The 26,230-nt window shown below is 56.8% G+C and overlaps 1 protein-coding gene across 2 annotated transcripts in view; it reads right to left on the reverse strand.

Annotated features, from left to right (window-relative positions):
* The window catches only part of Nol4l (nucleolar protein 4 like), a 117,927-nt gene extending 94,277 nt beyond the window's left edge, over nt 1-23,650 (reverse strand). The window contains exon 1 of one of the 2 annotated variants that reach the window (XM_021192248.1): nt 23,127-23,650. In XM_021192248.1, the coding sequence (XP_021047907.1) occupies nt 23,127-23,447 (321 nt within the window). In that variant the 5' untranslated portion in view covers nt 23,448-23,650. The remainder of the gene's footprint in view (nt 1-23,126) is intronic. The other variant, XM_029536219.1, reaches the window with a different exon arrangement.
* Between the last annotated feature and the right edge of the window lie 2,580 nt (nt 23,651-26,230).

Here is a 26,230-nt window from a genome sequence, read left to right on the forward strand (position 1 = left end):
ACAGGTGCACACTGAAGGCAGAAGTGGAAGACATAGACACACACACACACACACACACACACACACACACGCATGCACACATACATGCACTATCAGATGTGTAACTATTTGGCAAGCCATCTCCTACACAAAGCAGAACCCCTCCCAAGCCTGCTCCAGGAAGTGGGGCCACAGATGGGACTCCTGGCAACTACCCTGCAGTCCTGGCCCACTCTGGTGTGTATGGAGGGGCTGAGGGCATGAAAAGTCCCAGGTACCCCAGCAATTTGGATGTGACTCTTGGTGATGTCACCAAAGTTGTCCCCTCATTTTGCTGATTGGAGCTAAAGGGACCAAGAGACAAGGTTACACAGAGCCAGCTCCAAGACACCCCAGCCCATCCTTCTGCACTGCCCATCCCCCACAGCATTCATCTGCACTCAAGCCCTCCCTGAACCCTAAAGAAGCCACATAGGCAGGTGGAGGCTCCAATTGGTTCCGATCCCTCCTTCAGCCAATGAGGCGGAGAGTCAGTGATGCTAGGCCTGGCCAGGCCTTCAAGGCTGCAGGCTGAAGTCTGGGCTTTGTCCTAAGAGCCCCGGGAGAACCACAGAAGGGTTTTCAGCTAGGCACTGCTGTGCTCTGATTTATGTCTCAGAAGATTGCTCTGGCTGCTAGTGGACTGGGCTTGGGAAGTGAAAGTGAGCCTGGTGGCTGTAGGAGGCTCTGCTGCTGGGACCCAAGGCTGGGACCCAGGTCAGAACCAATGTACCAAGAACTGGCTGGCTGCAAAGAGAAAGTGTGTTCCTCATCTCCAACCGTGTGGAAAGCAAGGCCTCGGGGGATTCGGTGGGCAGGACTATACTGAACACTGGAGTCTGCCTCCTCCAAGAAGCCTTCCTGGGCCCTCAAGTTCAAGTCTGAAACCCTTCTGCTTCCCCATCAGGTTATCCCGGGTCATAATTAGGTCCCAGATTTCCTCATCTGCCTGAGTGTTAAGGTCCATTTCGTTCCAAATTCCGTACTCAGCAAAGAACTTGGTACATTGTAGGACCTCTTACAACACCTTCTTTCTTCCTTCCCTCTCTCCTTCCACCCCCTCCTTCCTTCCCCCCTTCCTTCATTCCTTCTTCTTTCTTTGAGGCTGGGTCTCATTTTGCTCAAGCTGAACAAGAACTCACTCTGTAGACCAGGCTGGCTTTGAACTTGTGGCACTCGATGGGCTCTGCCTCCTGAGTGCTGGAATTACAGCTATGAGCCACCACACCCGGCCTCTTCCCTCCCTTTTCCTTCCAGCCACACCGCGCCCTGCCCTACGTCTTTCTTCTTCTGCCATCTTTAGTGCCCATCTGGAATAGTGACACACAGTAGGTAGATATTTCTTGAGTTGTAATCTCCTCATGGCAAAGCTGTGAGGCACAGTAGGAACTCAGCCCCACCAAGGGCAGAATCCAGGGCAGAAACAGCAGTAGTGATGCCGGGGGTTTGCCTTTCCCTCTGCACTAGATCTGAGCTTGGGCCTACTCTGCAGCACACATGCGCACAGGTACACAGACAGACAGACAGACAGACAGACAGACAGACAGACAGACACACACACACACACACAGTCTAGAAAGGCATCAGTAGGAGCCCCACAACTGTCAAACAAAGCACCAAGCCAGGCATGCTAGCACCAGCTTGTAACCTTAGGAAGCTGAGACAGACTGGGAGTTCAAGACCAGCCTGTGCTATATAGCAAGACCCTGTCTCAAATCAAAACAAACCAAAAGAGAAAATGGGAGTAGAGAGTGGGAGAGACAGACAGACAGACAGAGAGACAGAGATGGAGTGAAAAGGGGGGGGGAGATAGGAAAAGAGAGAGGGAAGGAGAGAGAGAGGGAGAGGGAGGAGGGAGATGGGAGGAGAGCAGTAACCGGGAAGCATGGAGCTAGGCTTTCAGACCTTGGCCTGTATATGGCCCAGTTCTGCAGCTTGCCCTCTATGGTGACACCTACTAGGTACCGACATATGCCTGTATTTGGCCTCAGAAGGACAAGGTGATTTTAGCCTTCCTTTCACCAGAGTGGGCCAGGCTGTCCCAGGGGGCCACTGCCAGCCCAGGCCTGCCCAGGCCTTGCCGCCCACATGGCCTCCCGGAGCAGGCAGGAGACAGGCAGCCCTGCCCTAGGGGACCCAGCCTCTCTTGACTGCAGGACCCAGACAAAAGCCAGTGGTTTGCCAGGCCCCCTGGCCCCTGGACCCCCTCCTTCCTCTCCTCTCTTCTCTCCAGGGCACCGCGGAGGTTATTTCCACAAAGGAGGTGAAGGGAGGGGGGAGAGCCGAGGCTGGGCAGAAGGGCAGAGGCTGGAGCAGGGGGATGACTGGGCAGGCTAATGGGGGTGGGGGGTGGGGAGCACTGAAATCCTGCAGGGTGAGGTGGCTCAGGCACAAGGGTGGGAAGACTGGCAAGCGCAGCCTGGCAGGTCCCAGGTGGGCACCCAGTGTGCAGCAACTGAGGTCCGCTGAATAAGGACCATTTTGGATCCCGGGTGCTGCCAGGGTGGGGCCCAGCTGTGCAGTCTCTAATCCTGCCAGCTCTATGTGGGCTTCAAATCCACACTGAGAGGACGGGGCACCCACAGATCATCTCCCCGGCTGAGTCAGGAGAAAACCCAGGCTCACAGTGACTTGCCTAAGGCCCTCCACTTAAAAGCAGGGCACACAGGGCCTCTGGCCGCAATGGATGCTTCGTTTCTCCACCCACTTCCAGCCCTATCTGTTTTCCCTACCCTGAGACAGGGTCGTGCTGTGTAACCCAGACTGATCTCAAACTCACAACCTCATGGTCCTCCTGCCTTACTCTCCCAACCACTGGAGTGACAGGTATGTGCCACCATGCCCAGTACCACCATCTCTTTATAAGCAATTAATAATAAGGACGAAACACTCCTATTTATAGGACACTCACTCTACCTTGGACACTGGGGCTAAGGTATTGCCTATAAATCATCTAACAACCCTACAAGGAAATAACTATCACACCCCCTTTACAGATGAAGAAACTGAGGCCCTGCAAGATTGGGGAACACACCAAAGAACAAACAGCCAAAGCATGGGCTAGAGCCAGCCTGTAAGCAACCAACTGGAACTGAGAGGAAGCTCTGCCCCAGGCTAGGTACCTGATAGTGCTTGGCCAGCAATGGCTGCACCACACCGCGTTTTCTCATACAACCCCTGACAGAGGGCCTTGCACGCACAGCACGGCTGAGCTTGGGGGCCATGGGCTGTGTGCCTGGGCTGCGGGCCGGCAGCCCCAGCTCCCTCACCAGCAGAGCTCCGGCATGACGGATGTGCCCGCCGCCGCGGGGAGCCCAGGGTAGAGCAGTTGCCTGGAAACAGACTGCTCTCTCGGCCCACACTCAGACCTTTGTCACCATCTCAAGGACCTTTTTTTTTTTCCCTCCTCCTCCTTTCTCACTGGAGCCAGACCCTGCGGTGCAGGTGAGAAACTGCAGCCAATGCCACCAGCAGCCCCCAGTCACTGGGGATCTTGGGAACCCACAGCCCCAGGAGGGGAAGAGAGAGGAGGTTCTGAGAGAGACAGAGGAGAGTGGGAGGCCCAGCCTGGCTGTGAAAAATCCTGCTGGGACGCTTCTCCTGACTTTATCACCGCCCCCTATCACTACACACTCCCAAACCCCGCGGGCTACCCTGAAGCCAGAGCCTAGCCCTTTCTCCTACTGGGAGCCTAAAGGGTGGGGCCCAAGAATCTACCCAGGGCCAGGCCTCCCAGAGCTGGGGACAGGTGCAGAGCCCTAGCATGAAGACACTAATTGGCTCTTGGGCTGGTGGGCCTTGAGAGGGGATTAACTGGGCCCTAGGGAACAGCCTGGGGGCTGGGCCACGCCCAGCCAAGCTTGAGGACCAAAGGGTGAACAGCAAAGATCTCGGGAGCAGGATAGACTAGGTTCAAATTGCAGGTATCTCTCCCGAGCAAGTCTGTTTCTTTGTGCCTCAGTTTCCTCTTCAGTGAGTGCCACAGGGCTACTGGCACCAGCATGTCACAAAGATGATATTCTAGCCCCCAAACACTCAGGGAGATAGGAGACCCACGCCCACTCATCAGATAAAAACGGAAACTGAGGTAACCCCAGGCTCGCTTTGCCCAGGCCATACACCAGGGAAAAGGACGGTGAACATGCCCCTGTGGTCTTTGCTAGCGGGACTGTGTGCCCACTCTAAAAACCAAATGCCAAGCCATGTGCCCTGAGCCGTCTGTGCCTCCCCAATGCCAAGATAAAGCAGACTAATGGCTGGAGATCTGGCTCACAGGCTAAAGGTTTGCCTCACAGGCAGGGGGACCTGGGTTCCATCCCTAGCAGCAGAACCCTGGCTTGTGGGTGCTTCAAGGTCTCCCCACACCCCTGCTGGGGACAGCCACCCACTGCTTAGCTTCTGAGGTTTACCCTTCCAGAAAGTCTTTCCAACCCAGTTCTCCACAGGTCAAGCTGGGGACTCCCTCATCTATGCCTGAGACAGCTTCCCGAAGCTTCTAGGCAGATCATAGGGAAGAGCCAGTCTGGCCTGGCTTCAGGGGTGACAGGCAGGCCCCTACTCCTTGTCTTGACCCTCATTTATCATCCATAATGTCCAGGCTGGCACACTCCGCCCTGTGTGCCCAATGTCACCCAGCCCTGGGCCCTGCACACAGTCATCACCTGAACCTCTATCTACTCCCCTGCTCCTGAGGCGCACCCCCCCCCATCTTCCCCAACAAGGCTGAGGGTCTCCCACTAGGTACAGGTCAGACTCCCTCCTAGGCCTTTCCACGCATCCTCAGTGCTATGGAGGGGTGGCCTTGCCATCGACTCTTCCCGAAAGAGTTCTGGTCCTGCCCTTACTCAACAACAGTCAGACCTTATTCCCAGCACATGGCCACACACACCTCTAGGAGCAGAGGACGCTGGTCTTACAGAAACCGAGCCTTTCTATTGCCTCGGGGACGGAGGCCTGGCTAGGTTTCTCTTTCTGCCCATGTTACCAATATACCAAATGCTGAGGGCTGGCATTGGGCTGGCATTGGGCTGGCATTCCTTGTGATCCCACACCAGAGTTAAACCAAGCCCAAGGCAATGTCAGCGGCATCAATAAAGCAGCAGTAGTAATATATGCCATTAGGCTTTTAATTCCAGCGCTTGGGGGGTGGAGGCAGGTGACAGGAACCTCTGAATTCGAAACAAGCTTGCTCTACAAAGCAAGTTCCAGGACAGCCAGGACTACACAAGAGAAAGCTTGGCTTGGAAAACAAACAAACAAAAACCAAAAATAATAATCTCTACCATTATTTAGGTGGCAGACTAACTCCCCAACGTCACATAATCTCAACATTAAGAACAGGGACATTTGCCAGAGAGGCAAAGTGACTTATCTAAGGTCACACAGCCCAAAAGCCAGAGCAACAGGATTCAAGCCCCAGGATAGGAAAGCTGTGCTCCCCTGGGACCCCAGAGGTCACTTGGCCTCTGCAAACTAAAGCCAACTCCCATGCTTTGGTAGCCCCAGTTCTGACCGCCAGGCCCCACGTTTGTCTCCGGTGGCCGCCCACTAATTAGCCAGGTGGCTTCAGCAGAGCAATTCTCCCAGGAAAGGCAGAGCTAGGAACAAGAAAGGTAATTGCTAATTTGCAGAGGAGGGACAAAGGGGACAACGGCGCCCTTGGTGCGGCTAGCTTCTCATCCACAAGGACCTGACACCAGCCAGGCCAGCAGCATCTGCACACAGCTCCAGTTAGGGCCGGGTCACCTGACCACACCTCAGGAAGAAGAAAACCCACTTGGGGAGGAACGGGGGGGGGGGGTGACCATGGAAACAGGCACCTCCTACTATGTCCACCAGTTCTCGCTCTCTGGACCTGCCGCTCACTGAGTAGCTGTGGCTCTCAGCCCATGTCAGGTGAGAAACTGAGGTAGGAGAGACAATGGGGATGAACCAAGGCCCCAGCTAGGAAACCAAGAAACCAGATTAGAATTCGGCCAGCTCCCTCCATGCGGTTCACGTGCTCCCGGCTTGTGCCTCCTGCCCTGCAGCCGCCCACATGAGGGCAGAAGCTACAGAATACAAAGGTGGGGGTGGGGTGGGGAGGGTGGCTCACACCAGTAACCTCAGCCCTCCAGGGACTGCAGAGGATGGCAAGCTAGACACCGGCACCCCGCACGGGTTCCTAGGGTTCTCAGCTCTGCTTCTCCTGTTTAAGATAAACTCCTCGCTCCGTGAGCCTCCACGGAGCCTCCGTTTCTTCATCTATTAACATGGGTCCAGAAAATGGAGTTCCTGGTGAGCCAGGGAAAGGTTGTCTGGATCCTTCAAGGAGTAAACCTAGTGGGGTGGTCTGGTATCCTCTACAAGGCTAGTACACGGCTGGGCTACATCCAGTGACCAGAAGCAAAATAATTTGAGGACCAAGGCTACAGTAACCAAGGAGTTGGGCTTTCTGGGATGGATTTTGAATCAGGGGCTGGAAAGCCAGGCAGGTGGGCCAAGGGAGAAAGTCCTGGGGGTTTGGGGTCAGGCAGACCTGCTCCAGGTCCTGGCTTCTCTGCCCCCAGACAGGTGTGTCCCTTCAGAATATGAGCTGCCTTGGCTGTGATGTCCCCTAGTGTAGCTGCCCTGAGATTCAGACACACTGATGGGGCAGCTATCTGTGAGGGCACTATGGCAAAACAGTCTGGAGACCCTGCCCTCCATTCCCTGAATGGGCACCAGGCCAAGCAGACAGTCACATGAAGCACTCCTTCCTCTTGTCCCAGACCTGCCCCACCCCCACACCCCTGTGGCCTGCCTTTCTCCCAGCTCTGGCCTTTCACCAGCACCACACCACGGCCCTCCTGACCATGGCTTGCAAAACCTGCTCTGGACCACAAAGCTGAGTGGTTGTTACTGGGGGAGGGCAGGTGGAGGATGTCATATGCCGTTGGCTTATATGTGCCAAGTAGACCTGCACACTCTTGGCTGTAGATGAGCATCCAAGAGGCCCCAAGCATCACGAAGCTCCTGGAGCCAGGAGACCTTGGTGTTTGTATCCATCTGTCCTGCTGCTCACTATGACCACAGGCAGCTCAGCTATGACCTCTTCTTCATGGGGGGCTCTTAGAGACCCACGTAAATAGACAAGCTTGCAAAATAGGAGAACAATTTGAATCCTGTAGAAGATTGGCCTCTAGTTTTAAACACTGACTAAGCACACCCTGCCGCTAGGGCCGGGGCTGGGCTCTCGCATGCCTTCTAGAAGATTCTCTGATCTCATTGCTACTCCACTCTACAGGCATCCTGTCCCCATGAAGGACACTGAATTTGCCTAAGGTCACACTGAAGATCACCCATAGTTCAGATCCAGGATCCAGGTAGACAAGAGCCACTCCAGTGAGAAGTCAAGGTGGCTGCGTTCTGCCTCCGGGTCACCGTAAGTCATAAAGCCTACTCCAAGAGTCCAAGAGGGGCTGGAGAGATAGCTCAGCAGTTGAGAGCAGTGGCTGCTCTTTCAGAGGTCCTGAGTTCCGTTCCCAGCATCCACATGGCTGCTTACAACCATCTCTAATAGGATCTGACGCCCTCTTCTGGTGTGTCTGAAGACCATGAGAGCGCATGCACATACATAAAATAAAATCGTAAAATTGAAGAACCAGCCAGCAAGGCCCCTCCCTGCCTGGCTCCACCAGGAATCTGGTACAAAGTCTCCATAAATCATTCTGGCTGGGCATAGTGGCTCACATTTAATCCCAGCACTTGAGAGGCAGAGGTAGGCAGACCTCTATGAGTTCGAGGCCAGCCTTAGTCTACATAGTGAGCTCCAGGACAGCCAGGGCTACACCATGGAACACTCTCTCAAAAAAACCTAAACAAACAGACAAACAAACAGAGGTTCTTTTGATTCCCAAACACACAGGCAGCCAGAGTTAGGCTTCCTCACTATTCCTCAAAATCATGGACACACCCCTGCCTTAGAGCCGTGCGCTCACTCTTTCTTCTCTCTGGAATGCTTTCCCACCAGACACCTACACAGCTTACTTTCTTTTGGCATCCTTCAGGGTCTTGGTCAGCTGCCATTATGGGACACCTTCCCTGCACCCTTAAAAACTCCCTCTGCTCCACGCTCGCTCTCTGGCATTCGCCAGCCCCTGACAAGCCAGGGACCCTCTCTCTGTTTACTGTGCAGTCAACCCCGCCGAGTGACGGTTCTCTGGTAGATTTCCTTTTGCTTATCATTTTTATTAACTTGCTTATTTGGGGGGTGGGGTGGGGAGGCAATGCATACCAGGGTGCACATGGAGAGCTCAGAGGACCACTTCCAGAAGTCAGTCCTCTCCATACACCATGCAAGTCCCAGAGATCAGGCCCAGGTTGCCGGGTTTGGCAGCAAGCACCTTTACCTGTGGAGCCATGTCGTCAGTCCCTAGGGATTGTCCTTTTCACTTCCACTGCACAGTGCATGGTACAGAGCAGGCGCGCTGCAAAGGCTTGGACAAGTGAGTATAAGGGAGGCTCCGCGTGGGAAGGGGGGTTGACCCGGGACACCCAGGAAGCATAGAAGCCACCTTTGTATCCTGGCCTTCTGCCTGTAGACCTGTCTCTTCCTTTCACCGACATGGGATCAGCATGGATTTCAAGCACAGTGAGCACAGGGGTCCCTTCCTTCCTGAGGACAGTATCCCCTGAAGAGGGCCTGTGTAAATCAGCAGGGTAGAAGGGCGTGCTCTGCCAGAGCCCCAGCCTCTGCCAGCCACGCCCACTCCAGATCCCAGAGTGGATGAAAGACAGAATATTCTCTTCTCTGCCTCCTGAGTTGCGAAGTGAGACACACACACACCCCAGAAGCCATCGCCTGTGGAAAGGGACTCTCTCAGGTGGCCTCACAGAGGGTGGCTCTGCGCTCTCGGACAAGGTGCTATAGGGAAGACTAGCAGGCACAAAGCCTCTGGGACAGGTCAGCCTCAGCCCCTTTCCCCTCTGTGCTGGTCCCAGAAAGCAAGAACGGGGCCTGAGGAGACCCGAGGAGGTGGCCCGCGTGCTGTAACTGGCAAAGGGCCACAGTTGAAGTAGCTGCCGGTCAAGCAGCCTGTCTGAGCTCACTTCCGGCTCACGGGGGCCTTGGCAAGTTGTGTAAGAGCTCCAGGCTACGCAGGACTGGTGCAGAAGGCAATGTACACATGCATAGGAAGCGCTTAGGGCAGACGGTCCCATGAGCACTCACTGAACTGTGAGCTGACACACCCCTACAGTCCTGTCATTGCCACCATGGCTGCAGGTATAAGCCACCAACCTATTATCACCACCACTACCACGACTGTCTCATCATCACTAGTGCCCTCATCACAACCGCCATCACTACCATTATAACTACCTCCTTATCACCATTGTCATCATCATCGCCACCACCACCATCAGCAGTATCATCACTATTACCATCCCCCACCATGATCATCACCCCATCATCACCTGCATATCACAACCACTGTCATCACCATCATCATAACTATCAGCATTAACACTATACTCCATCACCATCAACATTGCCACCAAGGGAAGGGACAAGAATCAGGGTGAGGTGGCAGCAAAAGCCCTTCACTCCTCGCACCCTCAGAGTTCTACTTCCCAGAGTAGCCAGATAGGGGGCAGCCGGTTGGCACTGGAGATTGTTGGCAGAAGTGGCCACGGGGCTGGCACCATCAGGACAGGGCTGGCTGCCAGTTCCCCAGCCTTAGCCTTCATATTCTTGGAGGTAGGAGGTCACGTCTGTGCAGTGCCCACCCCTTACTCCCATGCCCTGGTAGAATAACTGGGCAGGTCCTGATGCCGGGAGGTGAATAGGTAACCCAGCCTGCCTTGGGTCTGCATTGGGTGTGTTCTGAGACAGTGCCATGCGATTCACTCAGACTGCCTCACCCTCACCCCCTGAGGACTGGATTCGTGTGTGGGGCCACCATGCCCAGCAGCCCCGTGGCACTTGCTGGTGACTTAGCCTTTGTTCTTTTAAAAAATAATAATAATAATAACTTCAGCTGCTGCTGAATGCAGAGCCTTGAGCGGGGTCCTGGGCCGGAAGTCCTTGCCTGCATCCCTTACCTGTGCACAGGAACTTCTGCCACCAGGCTCTGCTGCACAGAAGAGGAAACAGAGAAGCAGGCTGCTTCCTTCATCCCCGCCTTTGCCCACCCCTCACCAGCACTGTGGCAGGGTTCTCGGCTCTGCTGGGATCCACAAGAGGCTGCAGCATTCTATGCTCAGCTGCAAATCCTCCTGAGGGCAGGGGCCTGCCAGCTAGGTCCTCAGTGAGCAAACCCAGCCCTCCATCACACCGGAGGCACTGCCTCAGCTCCCCACATTGACCTGGTACCGCCTCTCCTCCCAGGAGCCCAGGGCCAGAGCTGCATGGATTTTCCAAAAATCTCAAGGTTGAGGAGGTGCAGGGAGGGCCGTGCATCACCAGAGCCTCGCCACAGATCTTCCCTTGGCCCTCCCCCCTCCTGTATCCATCATCACCTAAAGCACTCTGTCTAGAGGCAGAGGATCTGCCCACAAGCTCCAGATGAAGCAGTGTGGTCCTGGGGCCCAACAGCATCCAGGAAATCCCTCTACAGAGGCCTGCCCCAAGAGCTGGAGCTATGGGGCTGACCTCAAGCTGACATCCCCAGTAGGGGGAGGGGGTGGGGCATAAAAAATGGAGCTTTTAGGACCTGAGAGGGGAATCTCCGCAAACATTGAAACTTACACGTGAAGTGTGAACAGCTATGCACACAAAACAAACGAAGAGCAGCAGCAGAGGTGGTGGCCGAGACGGTGGCAGCGACAGCAGCGGCCAGACCCCCACCACAAGCCCAAGGTAAAGCTTTCTGCTCTCACTGAAACAGGCCCTGTAATCACCACCATAACGTTCAGAGGCATAAACTGAAACAGAGACGTTAAGCAAGCTGCTCACGTAAGTAGATGGTGAACTCAGGATCCAAACTTGGCAGCCTGGCTCCAGGGTCCAAAGGACACACAATCACTGAAGGACTGGAGAGCCTGGGGCAGGGGCAGGAGCTGGCCACTGGGGGTTGCTGCTGCATTATTGTTGCCTTAATGCATGCACATACACATTCCCTGTAAGCAAATCTCTCCCAAGCACCTGTGTGCACAGGGTCCAAGGTTTCCTGGGAAACCCCAGCCCCTCCTTCCCCAGAATCAGAGGCTCACAACGGCTTCCCCCGATCCCCCCCTGCTCCATGACACCCTCTCTCCCACCCTGAGCTCCTGTACCATCCAGACCATATGGGTCTCCTCTTGGAGCTACAGGCAGCACAGTGGCTAGACTGAAATTGCATCTCCTTCTGCCACTGTAAAGGGCAGAGCCTCCTCCCCTTAGAGCTGGTACCGGCTTCCCCCACCGGGCTGGTGTGAAGCAACAATGTGACCCAGAGTTAGCAATCTGCCCTTTAAATTCACAGGACCCTGCTCCTCCTTGCAAGAGTCACTATCCGAGCCTACAGAACAACCCTGGGCCCCTTGGGTATCAGTCCAGCTGTCTGTCAAAGGACAGGTGACATGGGGAGCCAAAGCCAGACGACATCATATGGTCCCCAGTCCCTGCTCTGTCTCTTACAGCTGTGCAGTCTTGGCACATGGACTTAACCTCTCTGGGCCTGACTCTTTATCAGCAGTGTGAGGATAGGAAAGACAGATGGACAGTTACAAGGGGCTGAGCATGCCTAGTCTCTGGCACAGGCCTTGGCACTTCCCAGGTACTCAGCAAACACAAACTGTGCCAACGCTGCCACTGTTCCTACTTGGCAAGTATGCAGGGGGCACTGACTCAATGTACCCCTAACCATACCTGTAACCCCATATACAGCTTTAACATCACTTTTCCATTCTGCAGATGTGGAAATGGAGACCTGAAAAAGTTATTTATGAGGTTTCACATCCAGTAAGGGAATAGGATTTGAATCTAGAAGACTCCAGACTCCAGGGAGCATACACATAGCTGTCTGTCTGTCTGTCTGTCTGTCCATCTGTCCATCCATTCATCCGTCCGTCCTCTGTCTGTCTGGGACACAGTTTCTCTGTGCAGCCCTGGCTGTCCTGGAACTGCCCACTTCTGCCTCCGAAGTGCTAGTATTAAATGTGTGTGCCCCCAGGTCGGGGATACACACAGGTCTTAATGGGCAGCCTGGATTCCAGGACGCTGGCTGGGTTCTTCCTCCCACCTCCTTCGAGACACCTTCCAACCGGCTCACCTCCTATAACTCGGTGCCTGGGGACCAGGTCCCAGTCAACACTGGAGGCTGACATCCTCTTCCTAGTAGCCCCTCCCTGCCAGGCCCGAGTCCCTGTACCCCCTCCACCCCTCACTCTCTCCCACCTTGGCCCACTGCTTCATCTTTGATCCTCAATCCCAGAGTTCCCTGCAGCTGCTGCTTACCACAGGACAGGCACAGCAGAGAACAGCGCTTAGTTCCAGGGCTGAGAACTTTGCTTGGAGTCTCCCCTACTTCCCAGAGCTTCAACACAGGTAAGACCACTGGGTTCACAGAACAGAAAATCAGCTTGAAGGGACGCAGGGACTTTCTCAAGGTCACTGAATGAGTGCTAGTTAAGAACTCAACCAGAGGCCGGCCACTGAGCCCAGAGGTCTGTGGGCAGGGCTGCCACTCAGCTGCTCACCGGCCAGTCCATCAGAGCCCTGACAGCAGCTCCCTGTTACTGTGAACATGGCCATCACTCTGAGGTAGATGCTTTATACCCTAACCTAGAACTTGCAAAGGAAGAATGGAATCCAAGGCTATTTCTACTCCATTTTACTTATAACTTTAAGCTTACTGCGCAGTTGGGGTGAAGAGACGTCTAAGAGCCTGCGTTCAGTTCTCGGCACCCACACGACACAACTCAACAATACCTGCAACTCCAACTTGAGCGGATTCAGCACTCTGATCTCCATGGGCACCTGCACACATCTGGTGCATATAAACTCACACAGGCACACAAACACACAGATAAATATGTTGTGGTGCTGGGAATGGAACTTAGGACCTCGTTCATGCTAAGAACAAGCCCACTGAGCTACACCACCAGTCCCATCATTCCATCTGATATATGAGAGAACTGGAGGCTGGAAGGCGGATGCCCTCAAGATTGCCAGGTAGCAAATGGCAGAGCTCCCTGCCTCAGACCAGCCCCTGCCTCCAGCTCCCCACCACTCTACATCCACGAGGAAAGCATTAGCATCAACCTGAAGGCTTGCAAGTGCAGCACGCACAGGTCTTAGGTTCTAACAACATCACCAAAACAAAGCCACCCATAACCCCCAGCTCCCACAGCCCCTCAACCCAGGGTTACAGAGAAGCTCCAGGTCCCTTGAGCTCCTGCCTGAGCTCCGGGAATGACTTTCCCATCCAGCCTCTCCTGCTCCCTCAGAGAGGTGTCACTGGAGCTGGACAGTGGCCTGACTTTTGGATCTTTGCAAGGTCCCCCACCTCCCCAGCCCCAGTGCCTGAGATGTGGCAACCGCGACTACTCTAACCATCCTAGCAACTTTCCTACCTACCCACGGGGTACAGACTTTGTCAGTACAAAAGGCCAGGATCAGAGCAGATACTGTGACACAGACCGTCACGCAGTCCCTAGTGGGGTTGTAAAGACGGGTTCTGCCATTGGTCTGGTCTTCCCTATAGCTTCTCTGGCCAAATCATGAGCACTATGAGCTTGTACAGATCCCCTCACATCCCCATGAGAATGTCAACCTCACTACTTAACTCAATTTTCTCGTCAACCCTAAGGAACCGCCATTAGATGCCTTTTTCTGATGAAGAAACAAGTTGCTACCTAGCTGGGTGCTCAACACTGGCTGTGCCTTGGTTTGCTAACCTGCAGAATGGGGTCATAACAGCCTCTCAAGGTGGCAAACGACTGCACAAGACTGGGGAAGCTCGGGCCTATGGACAGACGCCAGATGAGGCCCTGGATCTAGTGTGTTCTTGTCCACCCCTCACACCCTTCAGGCCTGGCCTGATGAGGAAAGGCGCCATGTCTGCTGGAACATTTGCTCGGTCCTCAGATGCTGAGAAACGCTGAGTCATCCACCCTAGTGCTCGGAGGCCTCCCAGGAGCGGAGGATGACAGGTCCCAGCTCAGCAGGAAGGTTCCAGGCACCCAGGGTTCCTGTGGCAGCTCCTGAGCTGGCCCACCAAGGTCTGAGTCACTGGGGCTCCCCGCTGGCCTCCCTCAGCTACCAGGGGCTTGTGGACACTTAGGTTCCACTCACCAGAGTCGGTTCAAGACCTCCCCCACCCCTCTATCCCACCCCCACCCCACCCCACCCCCTACAGTCGCATCCAGAGCCTCCCCTGACTCCATGGCCTCCTGACTTCCTAGCTATTTTCCTTCCATCCCCACTCAACCCCAGCTGCCCTCATCTACCAGGTGAGTCCCCAGGCCCGCAAATTCCCATGGCTGCTTCTCTGACTGAATCCCTCCCTCCTTTTCCAGAGCCCACAACCCCAGTTTCTAAATCAACCCAACTTCGACTCTTACTCGGCTGCCCTGCAGGTGCCTTGCTCTCCCCAGAGTGCGTTTCCAGGTCCTTCTTCAACTGGCCCATCCAGGTTCCCCCATACAGTCTTCAGGACTCTGAGGCCGTTCAGTTCTCAGCAGACTAAATTGGCTACTCTTCCCAGCCATTGGGGAAAGCCAGCCAGATTCCATCCTGCAAAGTCCTCATCAACCCAGTCCACCTGGCCGCTGATCCAACCTCTTCATTTCTTCTCTCACTGAAAGATATTCTGTCTGGGTACCTTAAGGTCAGGTCTCTGAGGACTTTCCAGACATTCATAGGTTGAAGATTGGGAATGGCTCTGGAGCTCCTGAGGCCCTGGAGTGCAGGACTGGACAGTTCTCAGAACCCTACTCAGAGGGACGCTTAAATAACACTTCCATGCAGGGAAACGCCCTCTCTCAGGAGCAGGGGCTATTCCAGGCTGTTAGGATGCAAAGTAAACCAAATACACAGAGCCTTGCTAGAGCTGTCACCTTGAGGGAGAACACTGAAGCTGTACTGTCTACCCCAGCAGATAAGGGTGACAGGAAGATAGAGAGATGGGGACAGCATCCAAGAGACCTCAAGGAGGTCTCTCTGATAAAGGTGATATTTAGCAAAGATTGTAAGGAGACTGAGCTAGCCAGCCACAGAGAATCCTGGGGTCAAGGGGGGATTAGCCAGTGCAAGGGCCCTGGGGTCTACTGCACTTGCAAAATAGCAGAAGCCAGCAGGGTGTGGCCAGATGGATGAGGGAGAATGGAAAGCTATAAAGACAGCAAGCACAAGGGCAGTAGGCAGCTGGCCAGACACATGGGGGTCTGGGACTTCCACCCTTCCGTTGAGTGAGGTGGGGTTTGTGGTTTGTTTCTGAGCTGAGTGAGTCTCACTATGTTGCCCAGGTGTGTTCAGGCTGCCCTTCTGAATGCTGAGGGTCGCATTACAGGTATGTGCCAATAAGTCCAGGAAGAAGGTAGGGCTCTGGGCAGAATGATAGAACCTGGCTTTTTGCTTTTCTCAAAGACTCCTCTGGCTGTATGAATGAGGAAGAGATCCGCTGGCCAGAGTGGAGATGGGAGCCAGTAGGAAGCTGATGCCCCTCCAGGCTGGTCAGGGCTGGGGACCGGGAAGGGGACACAGATGAGGTGGGGCGTGAGATGTTGAAGACAGCGCCAGGAGTTTTCACATGAGACAAAGATAAGATGAAGAGGAAAAACAACAACAACAACAACAACAAACCTTCCTAGGTGTGATATGGCTCAGAAAGGCAGGGTACAGGGGCCAGATGTGACAGAGGGGCTGAGCAACAGGGGAAGGGGAGGAGGGGGCGCGACTTGGCTTTCACAACCAGATTTCTGCTCAGCTCTGGGATTCTGCAGGACCTCCAGTGGATTCCCTCTGTGCCGCCTCGCTTTTCCTATCTGCATCAGAGGAGCCCCAAGTCCCGGGCTTGGCCAAGAAAAGTGAAGACTGGGAGGTTGGTGACCTTGTCCTCCAGAGCCAAGCGGCTTCCCTCCAGCCTCCCAACCCCCTGAGGCTGCCCAGGCCAGGCCTGCAGCTGCAGCTGATCAGAACCAAGAGCAGGGGAGAGGGGAGAGGGGAGAGGGGAGGGGGGAGGGCGGGAGGATGGCATCTGCCTCCCCAGGCAGGGCCAGCAGGTGGAAGGGCTGATGGAGGTCTGGAAGCCTCAGAATGGCCCTCGGGCAAGGGCTCTGTAAGCCTGGGGTGGGCGGAGGCTGAGGACACTCTGCAGCTACCCTCCCACAGCTCAGACAGGGCCAGACAGAGCTCTGGCGCCTGAGCCCTGCTTACTGGGGGGGGTGGGGGGGGGAATGACGACCCAGGAAGGGCTTCTGACCTCTCTAGTCCCAGGTTTCAGGGGGCACATTAATTAATTGGCACATGGTAGGGGCTTGGGTGACTGGGAGATCTGCTCAGTCCCTGGTCTAATAGCTTAGCACGTGGTGGGTGGGGCGCTCGACAGGGCCTACCAGATTGTGGCAAACCTCCCCGCCCCTCCGCCTTCCGTGCACCGAAGAGGGATACAAAGGAAAGGGCTTCACTCAGTTCCCTCCACCTCTGCCAGACCCCTGATGGCACAGCACAGAGATGCCTCCGGCACAATCTCAAGGACCAAATCCTGGCAGCCGCCCACTGAGTGCCAGGGACTGGGCTGGATCTCCATTCCCACAGTCCTATTGGGCGTTCGTAACAGCTTTCATCACTGTCTCCATTTTCCGGATGAGAAGAGTAAGGCTCGGAGAGCTGATACAGCAGCTTACTTTCCCTACCACTTGCTGCCTGCCGCGGGCTCCATGTGCCTTGGGATGTGAACTTCACACTCGTCCCACAAGTGAGGGTGGAACAGGGATGCAGACCCTTGGCCCTGTGGCTGCAAAGCCTTTGCCCCAGTCTCACCCCGTATCTAAGTGCGGTACTTACTCTAACAAGCCAATGGCCACAACAGGCCTCCGTCCAGCTTCCTCCCACCCCTCTGCCTCCTTTGGTGCTCAGGGGCCAGGCCTGGTTTTCACACTAGCAGGGTGACCTTGAGCACATTCCTCAACCACCGTCCTCAAGGACAGCGGCCGCTTTCCCAGGTTGTCCAGGTCCTGTATCCTTTGCCTGATTTCCAGACAAGGAAACTGAGGATTGAAGACCCAGGCAGGACACCTGGGAACCTGTAGGTACTGCCTAGATCCTGTCCATGGGGTCTAACCTACTCACATCTACTTCAGAATTATCTGTCCCAGAAGCCTCCATTCTGCCCTAGGAATTGGACTTTGGACCTGGGGGTGGGCGGGGGCTGTTAGGGCCTCATCCTCCAGTCACTCTCTTTTACTTCGAGTCAACTGGCCAACATGGACACACCAGAGTCAGGGTGGCCACTTGGGCTAGCCTGGCTATAATCGCGCGCCCTAAGAGCAGCACACCACCAGCTAGCCAGGGCTTTCCATCCGAACCTCACACACACAGTCACACCATGGTCTGCCAGCGCAGCACCCCAGGTGCTCCCACATCTGCCAACACAGACGCTCACAACCGCAGACATCACAAGCATGCTGCCTCCCTCCACCTGCACGCACCCGTACCCCGGACACACACTCGCCTCAGCATCCTCAGCCAACACGCTGATAGGCATACCCACGGAGCTGACGTGTACACTGCGCACATATGTTCTAGCCCATGGTCCCACACTCAATGTACAGTGTCGTCAGTGGTACAACCTCTAAGGTAAGAGCTGCCTCCAAGAAGCCAAGGCTTGTCTGAAGTGTCTTTTGTGCCCAAAGAGCCCTAGCCACAGGTCTCCACACCCCAACACCCACCCACTGGTGGCTCCCAGGAGCAGTTTCAGGGTCTGGCTTTCTGGATAGGAAGGTAGTACATCTGGTCACAAAGGGGAGGGAGGACTACTCAGTGGAGGAAGAAGAGTACACATTGTCCCCACCACAGAGGAGCAACCCTGAGTCAGAGAAGGGACCTCAGGAAGTCACGGCCTGGCACTCGGAATCCAAATGGCACTAAGCTCTAAAATGCCTCTCCGAGGTTCTAGGACCCACCCTGTTACCCAAACTATGGACGCTTAATTAATGAAAAGGCTTCCTTCTGCCACTCCTGAGAAATCTAAATGGGGCCTGTACCAGACACCACTGTCAACTCTGTCCCCAAAGTCCCCGGAGACCCGGGGTAACAGAGACCTTTCTCCCACAAGCTTTTCCTATTGTGCTCCAGGAAAGCCCCAGACATCTTACATAGCACCAGTCTACAGTACCAGACATCTTGACCGGAGGGATTCTTCTAAACAAACTCAGACTAAAATGTAGGGACTGAAAGTCTATCATGAAAGGCTTAGACATTTAAATTAAGTTAGGTGGCAGTATACCTCAGCGTCAGAAGAAATGTGTAGGTGACAATACCCAGTCCCAAGACCCACCCACTCACTAGTATGGCCTAGGGAAATTTCCTAAGTTCCCTCAGCCTCAGTTTACCTCTCTGTCAGGTGATGATAATAGCAGTATTGGCCTCTAAGCTGCTGTGAGATTTCCACAAACTGAGGTGGCATCTCAACACAGCGACAGGCACACAGTAGGCCTACTGAGAAACAGGTGTCACACAGGCTCTGGCCTTTAATCCCAGCACAGGACAGACATAAGCAGACTGATCTCTGCAAGTTTGAAACCAGCCTAGTCTACACAGTTCCAGTCTAGCCAGGGTCTACACAGTGAGATATGTCTAAAAGAGAAAAAAAAAAAAAGAGGAGGAGGAGGTGGAGGAGGAAGGAGGTAGGAGAGAGAGAGAAAGAGGGAAGAGGAAGGGGGACGGGGAAGGGGAGAGAGGGGGGCTAAGATGAAAAGGAAAGAACAGTGAGGTAAGGTATCCCACTGAAGGTCAAAGCCTGTTGTTACTCGGTGGAAGCCTGTTACAGTGTTACACTACAGCATCAGAGGCCCTTTCCCGCCCAGGCCAGTGGCCGCAGGTGCCAAAGGTTTACACAAAAGCTCTGGGGAGGAAGACTTCAGACTGTGAAAATGCTTTCCACTAAATGAACGTCATCTGCAAACTGGGAAAAGACCACCATTAGTCAATTTGGCCAGCGCAACACCTGGGGTCCAGCTCGCAGAAGCCTGGTGTTGACAGTGAAGTTGGGCAATCATGGAGGGGACCCTGGAGGAATAGGGCACTCATGGTGGGATCCAGGGCATGTGCTGGGCCCAGGAGAGGCCATGGTGGTGCTCAGAGACCTGTGCCCCAGTCCTAGCACTCCACCAATGGAGCTGCCACTCCCTGGGGGCCTCAGCTTGTGTACTGCAAGTTGATGCTGTTGGGCTGAGACAATTTGTCTCCAAAGAACCCCGAGGTTCTCTTGACCTGGGAACTGGCGGCTGGCTCAGGGTCCTACCCGAGCCTGATCTGTGACCCTCCCAGGTCCCAAGGCCAGTCCCACTCAGAGGCCAGGTGGAAAGAAGAGGAGTGGGTCATGTGGCTAGAATAGAATCTGAGGGTCTTCCCTCCAAGGGGGTCACTTCCCCTGCCTTTGCCACCAATGTGGTCAAAGCAGGCCAAACATAAGAAATAGTAACGCCTAACCAGGCTTTGCCCAGCCAGAGGCCCTGGCTAGCTCTTATCATAGAAAGATCTTATCCCCATGAGCACCAGTGAGGGACTCCGCCCTCTCTCAGTCTTCTGCCTGTACCTTCCACTTCCTGTGACAACCTGCACTCTGAGACCAGCCTGCCTCCCCCAAGCTAGGCGGGCCCTCCCGTGCCAAGCCCCACCCCCACGTGGGCCCCAGCTGCAGGAGGCCCTGCTGAGTGTAATTCCCTGCGCCCTCCTCTCTGCCCTGGCCCGTCCGGACAGATTAAGCCTTTGTCACACACACACCCAGAAAAGCTCAGGGCCAGATGGGACAGGACAAGTGTCAGATCATAGACCAGAGGCCCGAAGCTAGCCTGGAAGCTGGGAAAGGACCCTGACCACAGCTTCTCCTAGAACTGTAGGGGGAGGGGAGGGGGCCTGAGGAGGGTAAGAAGGCACACAGGATGGCGACTCCTGGACTACTGAAGCCATCATTGGGCTTATCTCTGGCTCCCCAATTCCCTGACATTTCCTGCCAGCCTTCCCTCTCTATATCACTTAGTCAGCTGTACCTGTCTTCCCCGCTAGTCAAGTGTCCCAGGAGAAGTTGTTCACCCACCCCAAACGCAAACTTCAAAAGCCTGGGGACTACCCCCCAAGGCCTGGAGACTCCGAATAAATGTCACAGACAAAGGTTTATGGCCCAATGACCTTCACAAAAACCCACACAAGACAAAACTACAAAATCTTCTCCATTGACACCAGAAGCAAGGACTTCAACTCCATGTGCATGTCTGCACATGTGTGTATGCATGTGTGTGCGTGCATGTGTATCAGTAAAGGCTGAGAGATGACCTTTACATCTTTCAAAAAAGGTCCCATTCAGTCCCTCCTTAGAAGAGGCCATGGCTGCCTCAGAATTCCCAGCAGGTCTGCTGCTTCTTAGACCAGCTAAAAGGAAAATGGACATGGAAATATTATAACGGCACTCCAGGAAGAGACCTGGTGATCGGGCAGCAACGCTCTGGGCATCTCCAGTGGCTGGCCCTGGCTGGCTAGGCAAATGGCAGATAACTAACAGGTTCTCTGGGGACAGGCAAGCTAGGCAAGCAGGCATAGGGAACTGGAGGGACAGGCTGTCACAGGAGGGCATGCCTGTTGTGTTTGTCATCCCTCTGGCAGCCTGGGCAGGGAGACCTGGTTCCCTGGTTCTCTGCCTCCCAGGCAGGTGGTCCCCTGGGGGAAGGTCTATTATTGGTCTTGGGGCTGGGGTGGAGGCTTGTCAGGTCCCCGCTGTAAAAGGCAAGCAAGGTAGACCAAGTGGGCTTTGGGAAAGCTCTGAAGCAGCTAGCTAGCTCATGCAGGACCTGAGTCCAGGCCTAGCACCAGCCTCTGCAAGTGGATGGGAAGGGGTGCTCTGGCATTGGCAGCTGTGTGGAATAAAGGGATGGGCAAACCATCTCATGACACCCACACCCTAAGGGAGTGGGTGACCCACAGAAAGACAGCAAGCCAGGTGTGGGAGCATCTCCCCTGAACCCCAATAATGGGTGGACTGGGGATCCTGCCTCAGTCTGAAAAGGAGTTGGGGAAAGGCTCTAAGCTGCTGGGAAAGGTAGCCAGGAGAAAGATGAGGTGGGGACTGACCTGGAGAAGCCCTGAAGGCTTAAGGCAGGGATCTAGCTAACAGTCTGGTGGGTGGTTGCCCATGGAAGAGCCACCTTGATTGGGGGGTTGGGGGTGGACCGTCTTCGTGATGGGAAGAACCAATTGGAAGTCCCAAACTGGCAGGTGGGAAGGGGTGACAGCTCACCTGCCCTTAAGGGCAAATGGACAGTGATTTGGATGCGGGAGGATTCTTGATCCATCGGAGCAGGGGACAATGACCCAGACTCCCTGGGTTTGAAGACGAGTGTCCATGTATTTGGGGTTCCATAACCCACGCTGTAGGGACTCGGCCCACCCTCCCGCTCCGGGAAGCCGGCGGGTGCGCCTCTGGGCCCTGCCCCCTGTTCCCCGGCCGGCCGGAGGCGGCAGCGGCGCAGATGGGCTGCTGGCGGCCGCAGCGGCAGCGGCGCGGTTATCAGCGCTCCTCGCAGATGGGCCGCCAGCCCTCTGCGCTCGCGGCTCCCACTCCCCGCGGCCTGCAGCCCCGTCCCCTGGGCGCGGAGGGGAGGCGCCTCGGGCTCCACTCTGCCTCCTGCCTCCCTCCCTCGCGGTCCCCTCACCCCGCGGGCCCGGCCCGGGCGGCCGCCGGAGGGGGAGGGGGAGGGGACAAGTGCACTTTTCGTAACGACCGAATCAATTGTGTGTGAAGAGCCCGCTCCGGCCGGGGACAGGGCTGAGAGCGGGGCGGGCACGCCGGACGGGGGAGGAGCGCGGAGGGGGGAGCGGGGGAACAGGGAGGAGGGAGGCCAGCTCGGGGCGGCCGGGCTCTAGAGCTCCGGCCGGGCGAGGCCAGGGAGGGGCGGCAGGGAGGAGAGCTAGGCTGGCCCGACCGGGCCGGGGACCGAACACACTACCCGAAGGTCTGGGCAACGGAAAGTTCAAAGCTCAGCAGCTCCCCAAGAGCAGCCGCCCCCCCAGCCCCCACCCTCTGCAGAACAATGAGGTCCCGGAGGGGGGAGCCGCGGGGCCCAAGCCTCACGCCCTCTCGGGGCGCCCCGAACCGAAGGGGATGCCCTCGCCCGGCCACTGGCCACCAGCCTCCTCCTTTCCCGGGGCTGCGGTTACCCGCCCCCCTCCCCAGCACCAACCCGGCCGGCCTGGGAGACGGGGGAGGGGAGGGGATGAATAGGTCATGCCGCCCCCGTCCCAGGGTGGGGGGAACGCGGGGCCCGGGGGGCGGCGGGGACGCCCCACCCACCCTTGGTGGCTGCTCCTGCGCCAGGCTGCGGCTCTGGCTGCCCCTCCCCGGGCCAGTGCCGGGTGGGGTCGGGGCGACAGTGCCAGGGCTAGCCCCCTCCCCTGATGCGGGGAGGCCCAGTGGACTCCCCGTCCCGCCGCTGCCCCTGCCTCCCCACCCCCGCAGCACCACCCTACACACACACACACATAGATACACGCGCGCACACACACACACACACACACACACACACACACACACACACACACCGCCCAGCCGGCCCGGGGGCGGGAGCGCGAGGCGCCCGGGACAGGCGGCCTCCGGGCGGGAGTGGGGGGAGGCTGGAGCTCCGTAGCAGCCGCCTGCTGGCTGGGGGGAAAGGGGGAGGGGAGGGGACGAGAGGACAGAACACGCTGGGGTGAGCAGCCCGGGACAGCCCGCCCGTCACGGCCATGGCCCGAGCAGCGGCGCAGAGGGGGGCAGGGACGCCCCAAACCCTGAGCGCTGCCCGGGCGGGCCAGGGAGGGCTAGTGAGCAGGGACGCGCACGCCCGGGGTGGGCTAGACACACGGACAACCCCAGAAACACACCATTCGGACAGACATCCACACCCCCACCCCGCCCCCGCCCTCCCCAATCCCGGCCACGGGACTAGCCCGCGGCCGCCGCGCGCGCACTCACCGAGCCTGTCTTGACCGGTACATACACCACTTGGCCCATCTTGGGTTCCCGGCCGCTGCCCAGGCGGAAGCCCTTGGAGCGCACCCAGAACTGGAACTTGCCTTTCTCGCCCGCCGCCGGGCCGCTGCCCGCGCCGGTCCCGCCGCCACCCTGCAGGACCTCAGCGATCCGCTGGTATTTGCTGCGTGTCACTGTCTTGGTTTTGGCCGAGTCGCCGTAGGTGCGCAGGCACCAGTCCCGGAACTGGCGGCCCAGCTCCGAGTCCCCGGGGCTGCGCTCGCGCTCCCAGCCCCCGCGCAGCAGCAGCGTCGGCTTCGGCATCCTCCCGCCGCGCCCGGCGCCCTCGGGGGCGGGCCGGCCACCGGGCCGCCCGGTGCTGGAACCGGGCTGGGCTGGGCCGGGCTGGGCAGGGGCGCGCCGCGGCCCGGGCTGTCCCGTGGTGTGGCTCCGGCGCGGCTGCTGGATGGGCGCGGGCGGCGGCCGGACGCGCGGGGCTGCGGCGCGCTCTGTCCTGCTCGGGCGGCGGCGGCGGCGGCGGCGGCGGCGGCGTTGGCGGCGGCGGCTCCGACTCGCCTCCTGCTCCGCCTCCTCCTCCCCCCGGCCGGGATGCAGGAGCGATGGAGGCAGCTTCGGGCCCGGAGGTGCAGAGGGGGCGGGCCGCCCCGCGGGCGGCCAGGGGAGGCGGGAGGCGGGGAGCGGCCCCGGGCGCGGGGAGCGAGACCGAGCCTGGGCGCGGGCGGCAGCGGTGGCTGTCAGCTTGCGCGGCTCATCCTGCTCCTGCTCTGGCTCCGGCTGGGGCTCCCGCTGCTGCCGCTCTTCCTCCTCCTCCTCCTCCTCCTCCTCCTCCTCCCGCGCCCGCCTCCACCACGCCGCGGGATCCCACCTGTTAGAGCGGCGCAGGCTGCGCCGCCGCCCGCCCCTCTCCCTCCCGCGCCCGCGCGCCCAGCCCCGCCCGGCCCAGCCCCTGGGGGCGCGGGGGCTGCTGCACCCGCAGCGGTCGGGAGGGCAGCAGCCGCAGGCGCGCGGTACCCAGCTAGGGATCGCGTTCCATCCGGCCGGTCGGGCCCACAGCCTGGAAGGCCGCACTCTGTCGGGACGGGCTGACTGTCCCGCAGGCAGTAGGGCACAGACCCTAGCCCAGACACTGGCGTCCCTAGCCTCCCCGATTGGGCCGTCTTAGCCGAGGTAGCCCAACCCTGGCGGTGTGGGGCAGGCTCCTCTCCTACCTCCTGCAATTGGCTTGACCTCTCTGGTGTCAGTATGGGTGCCAGAATAGGAATGTTCTCCCGGGGGAACCCCAAGCCACCACCCTTTGGGCCCCCAAACTTTCTCTCCTTCCACCTCATCTGAATTCCCCAAGATTGGCCGGCCTTGCCTTAGTGTAGGTGGGGGTGGGTAGCCCCAGGCCCTATAGAAGTCACCTTGTCCAGTGGCCTTCCTGGTGTCAACCTCACTGCGCCTCTTTAGACCTTGACACACCCACAAACCCATTCTGAGAAGCCTGACCTTCCCGGGTGCACCTTGGCCTAGAATCCCTTGGAGAATAAACTTAGCCTCACATCCCCTCCCACCTGAGCAGATCTGACCAGTGTAGAGCTTCCTCCCCCCTATGAATTATAAGCATAAATAAAGGTTCAAGCCAATCCTCGAGGATTTCTGCCTTCCTTTCTTATCAGGGCATAAGAAATTACTGCATTATCCTTTCTGCTGTCCCCTGGTGGCCACCCCCATGTCACCAGGCCACTCTTACACACACATTATCACTCAAGAGTTGAGTCCCAGAACAGGATCATTTTCTGCCTAAGAACTCCGAGGTGCCTATACCGGAGTCATTGAGACTATTGTATGCCTGACGCTGGCAGCTGTGAAGCCATCCCCATCTTAGAGAAGGGAGGGGGGGCTCGGGATTGGAGAGGTGGCCTGATCTACTCAAGGTCATGAGGAAGAGGGAGTGGGGTGTGAGTTTCAGCTCAGTTCTGTCTGACACCCCCCCCTACCATTTCACACACAGGCCTCCCCTCTCAGGTGGGAGCTACAGCTCGCTCCCCACACCCCTCCAGCCAGAGTCTCCAGATGCTCAGGGCCCCTATCTGACTCATCCCCGAATTTCCCGGCCCTGGTACAGCATCTGGCACACAGTAGGTGCCAATAAATGCTGAGAAGAACCTAAGGGGTCTTCCAAGTTCCAACCTCTCTGTATGTCACATAGCTTATTTTTAGATAATTTACATTTCCATGTTACTTTATATACGCCAACAACTCCACACTCACTTTTCCTCCTCATCTTCCCAAGATCTCTTTTTGGATCCCTGCTGCTATACCCACTTTAAAGAGGTGGCCACTGGGAGCTGGGTCTGGGGATAAAAGAGGCAGAAAGATTGAGTTCAAGGCCAGTCTCCATAGCATAGTAAGCTTCAAGACAGGTTGGATTCCACTGGGGATCAGAAAAGGGAAAGTACTAGCAAAAGATGACCAGCCCTAGAGTCTAGGGGCTTCTCCATGACTTTTCAAATGTACAGGCATCCCTCCAGCTGGCTCCCCCCATTCCCACCCCCCAAACCCCCAACCCCCCCACCCCACCCCCGCTAAGAGCCAAAGTGTTCTGCCTGCCAGTGCTCATGATCACTGAATCAGGGGATCCTATAGGTGGCAAGGTCATTGTCTCAGTCCACCAAATAACCACTAAGCCAGACCACCTCTCCACGAGTCTAGGGCTTTGCCTGCTTTTCAGGTCCCAAATACCTACTTGTTAGTCTTGGACTGAGGTCTAGTTTGTCTGGTGAGCTTTGTGCAGACGTCAGACAGACTTGGAATCGAATCCAGTTGGGATTTGAAGTAGCATGCTCCATGCTCCTAGGCTCTGCCCCACAGCTTCCATTTTTGCTGGGTGGCCCCAACTTTATCATCTGTGGGTTAAGCAGTATGTCATGGATAGAAATACTAAAGATACTAGAGGTAGCCAGGCGGTGGTGGCATATGGGAGCCACATCCCAGCACTTGGGAGACAGAGGCAGGCAGATTTCTGAGTTCAAGGCCAGCCTGGTCTACAAAGTGAGTTCCAGGACAGCCAGGGCTACACAGAGAAACCCTGTCTCAAAAAACAA

Source organism: Mus pahari, chromosome 3, assembly GCF_900095145.1.
Source record: "Mus pahari chromosome 3, PAHARI_EIJ_v1.1, whole genome shotgun sequence".
In the NCBI taxonomy this organism is placed as follows: Eukaryota; Metazoa; Chordata; class Mammalia; order Rodentia; family Muridae; genus Mus; species Mus pahari.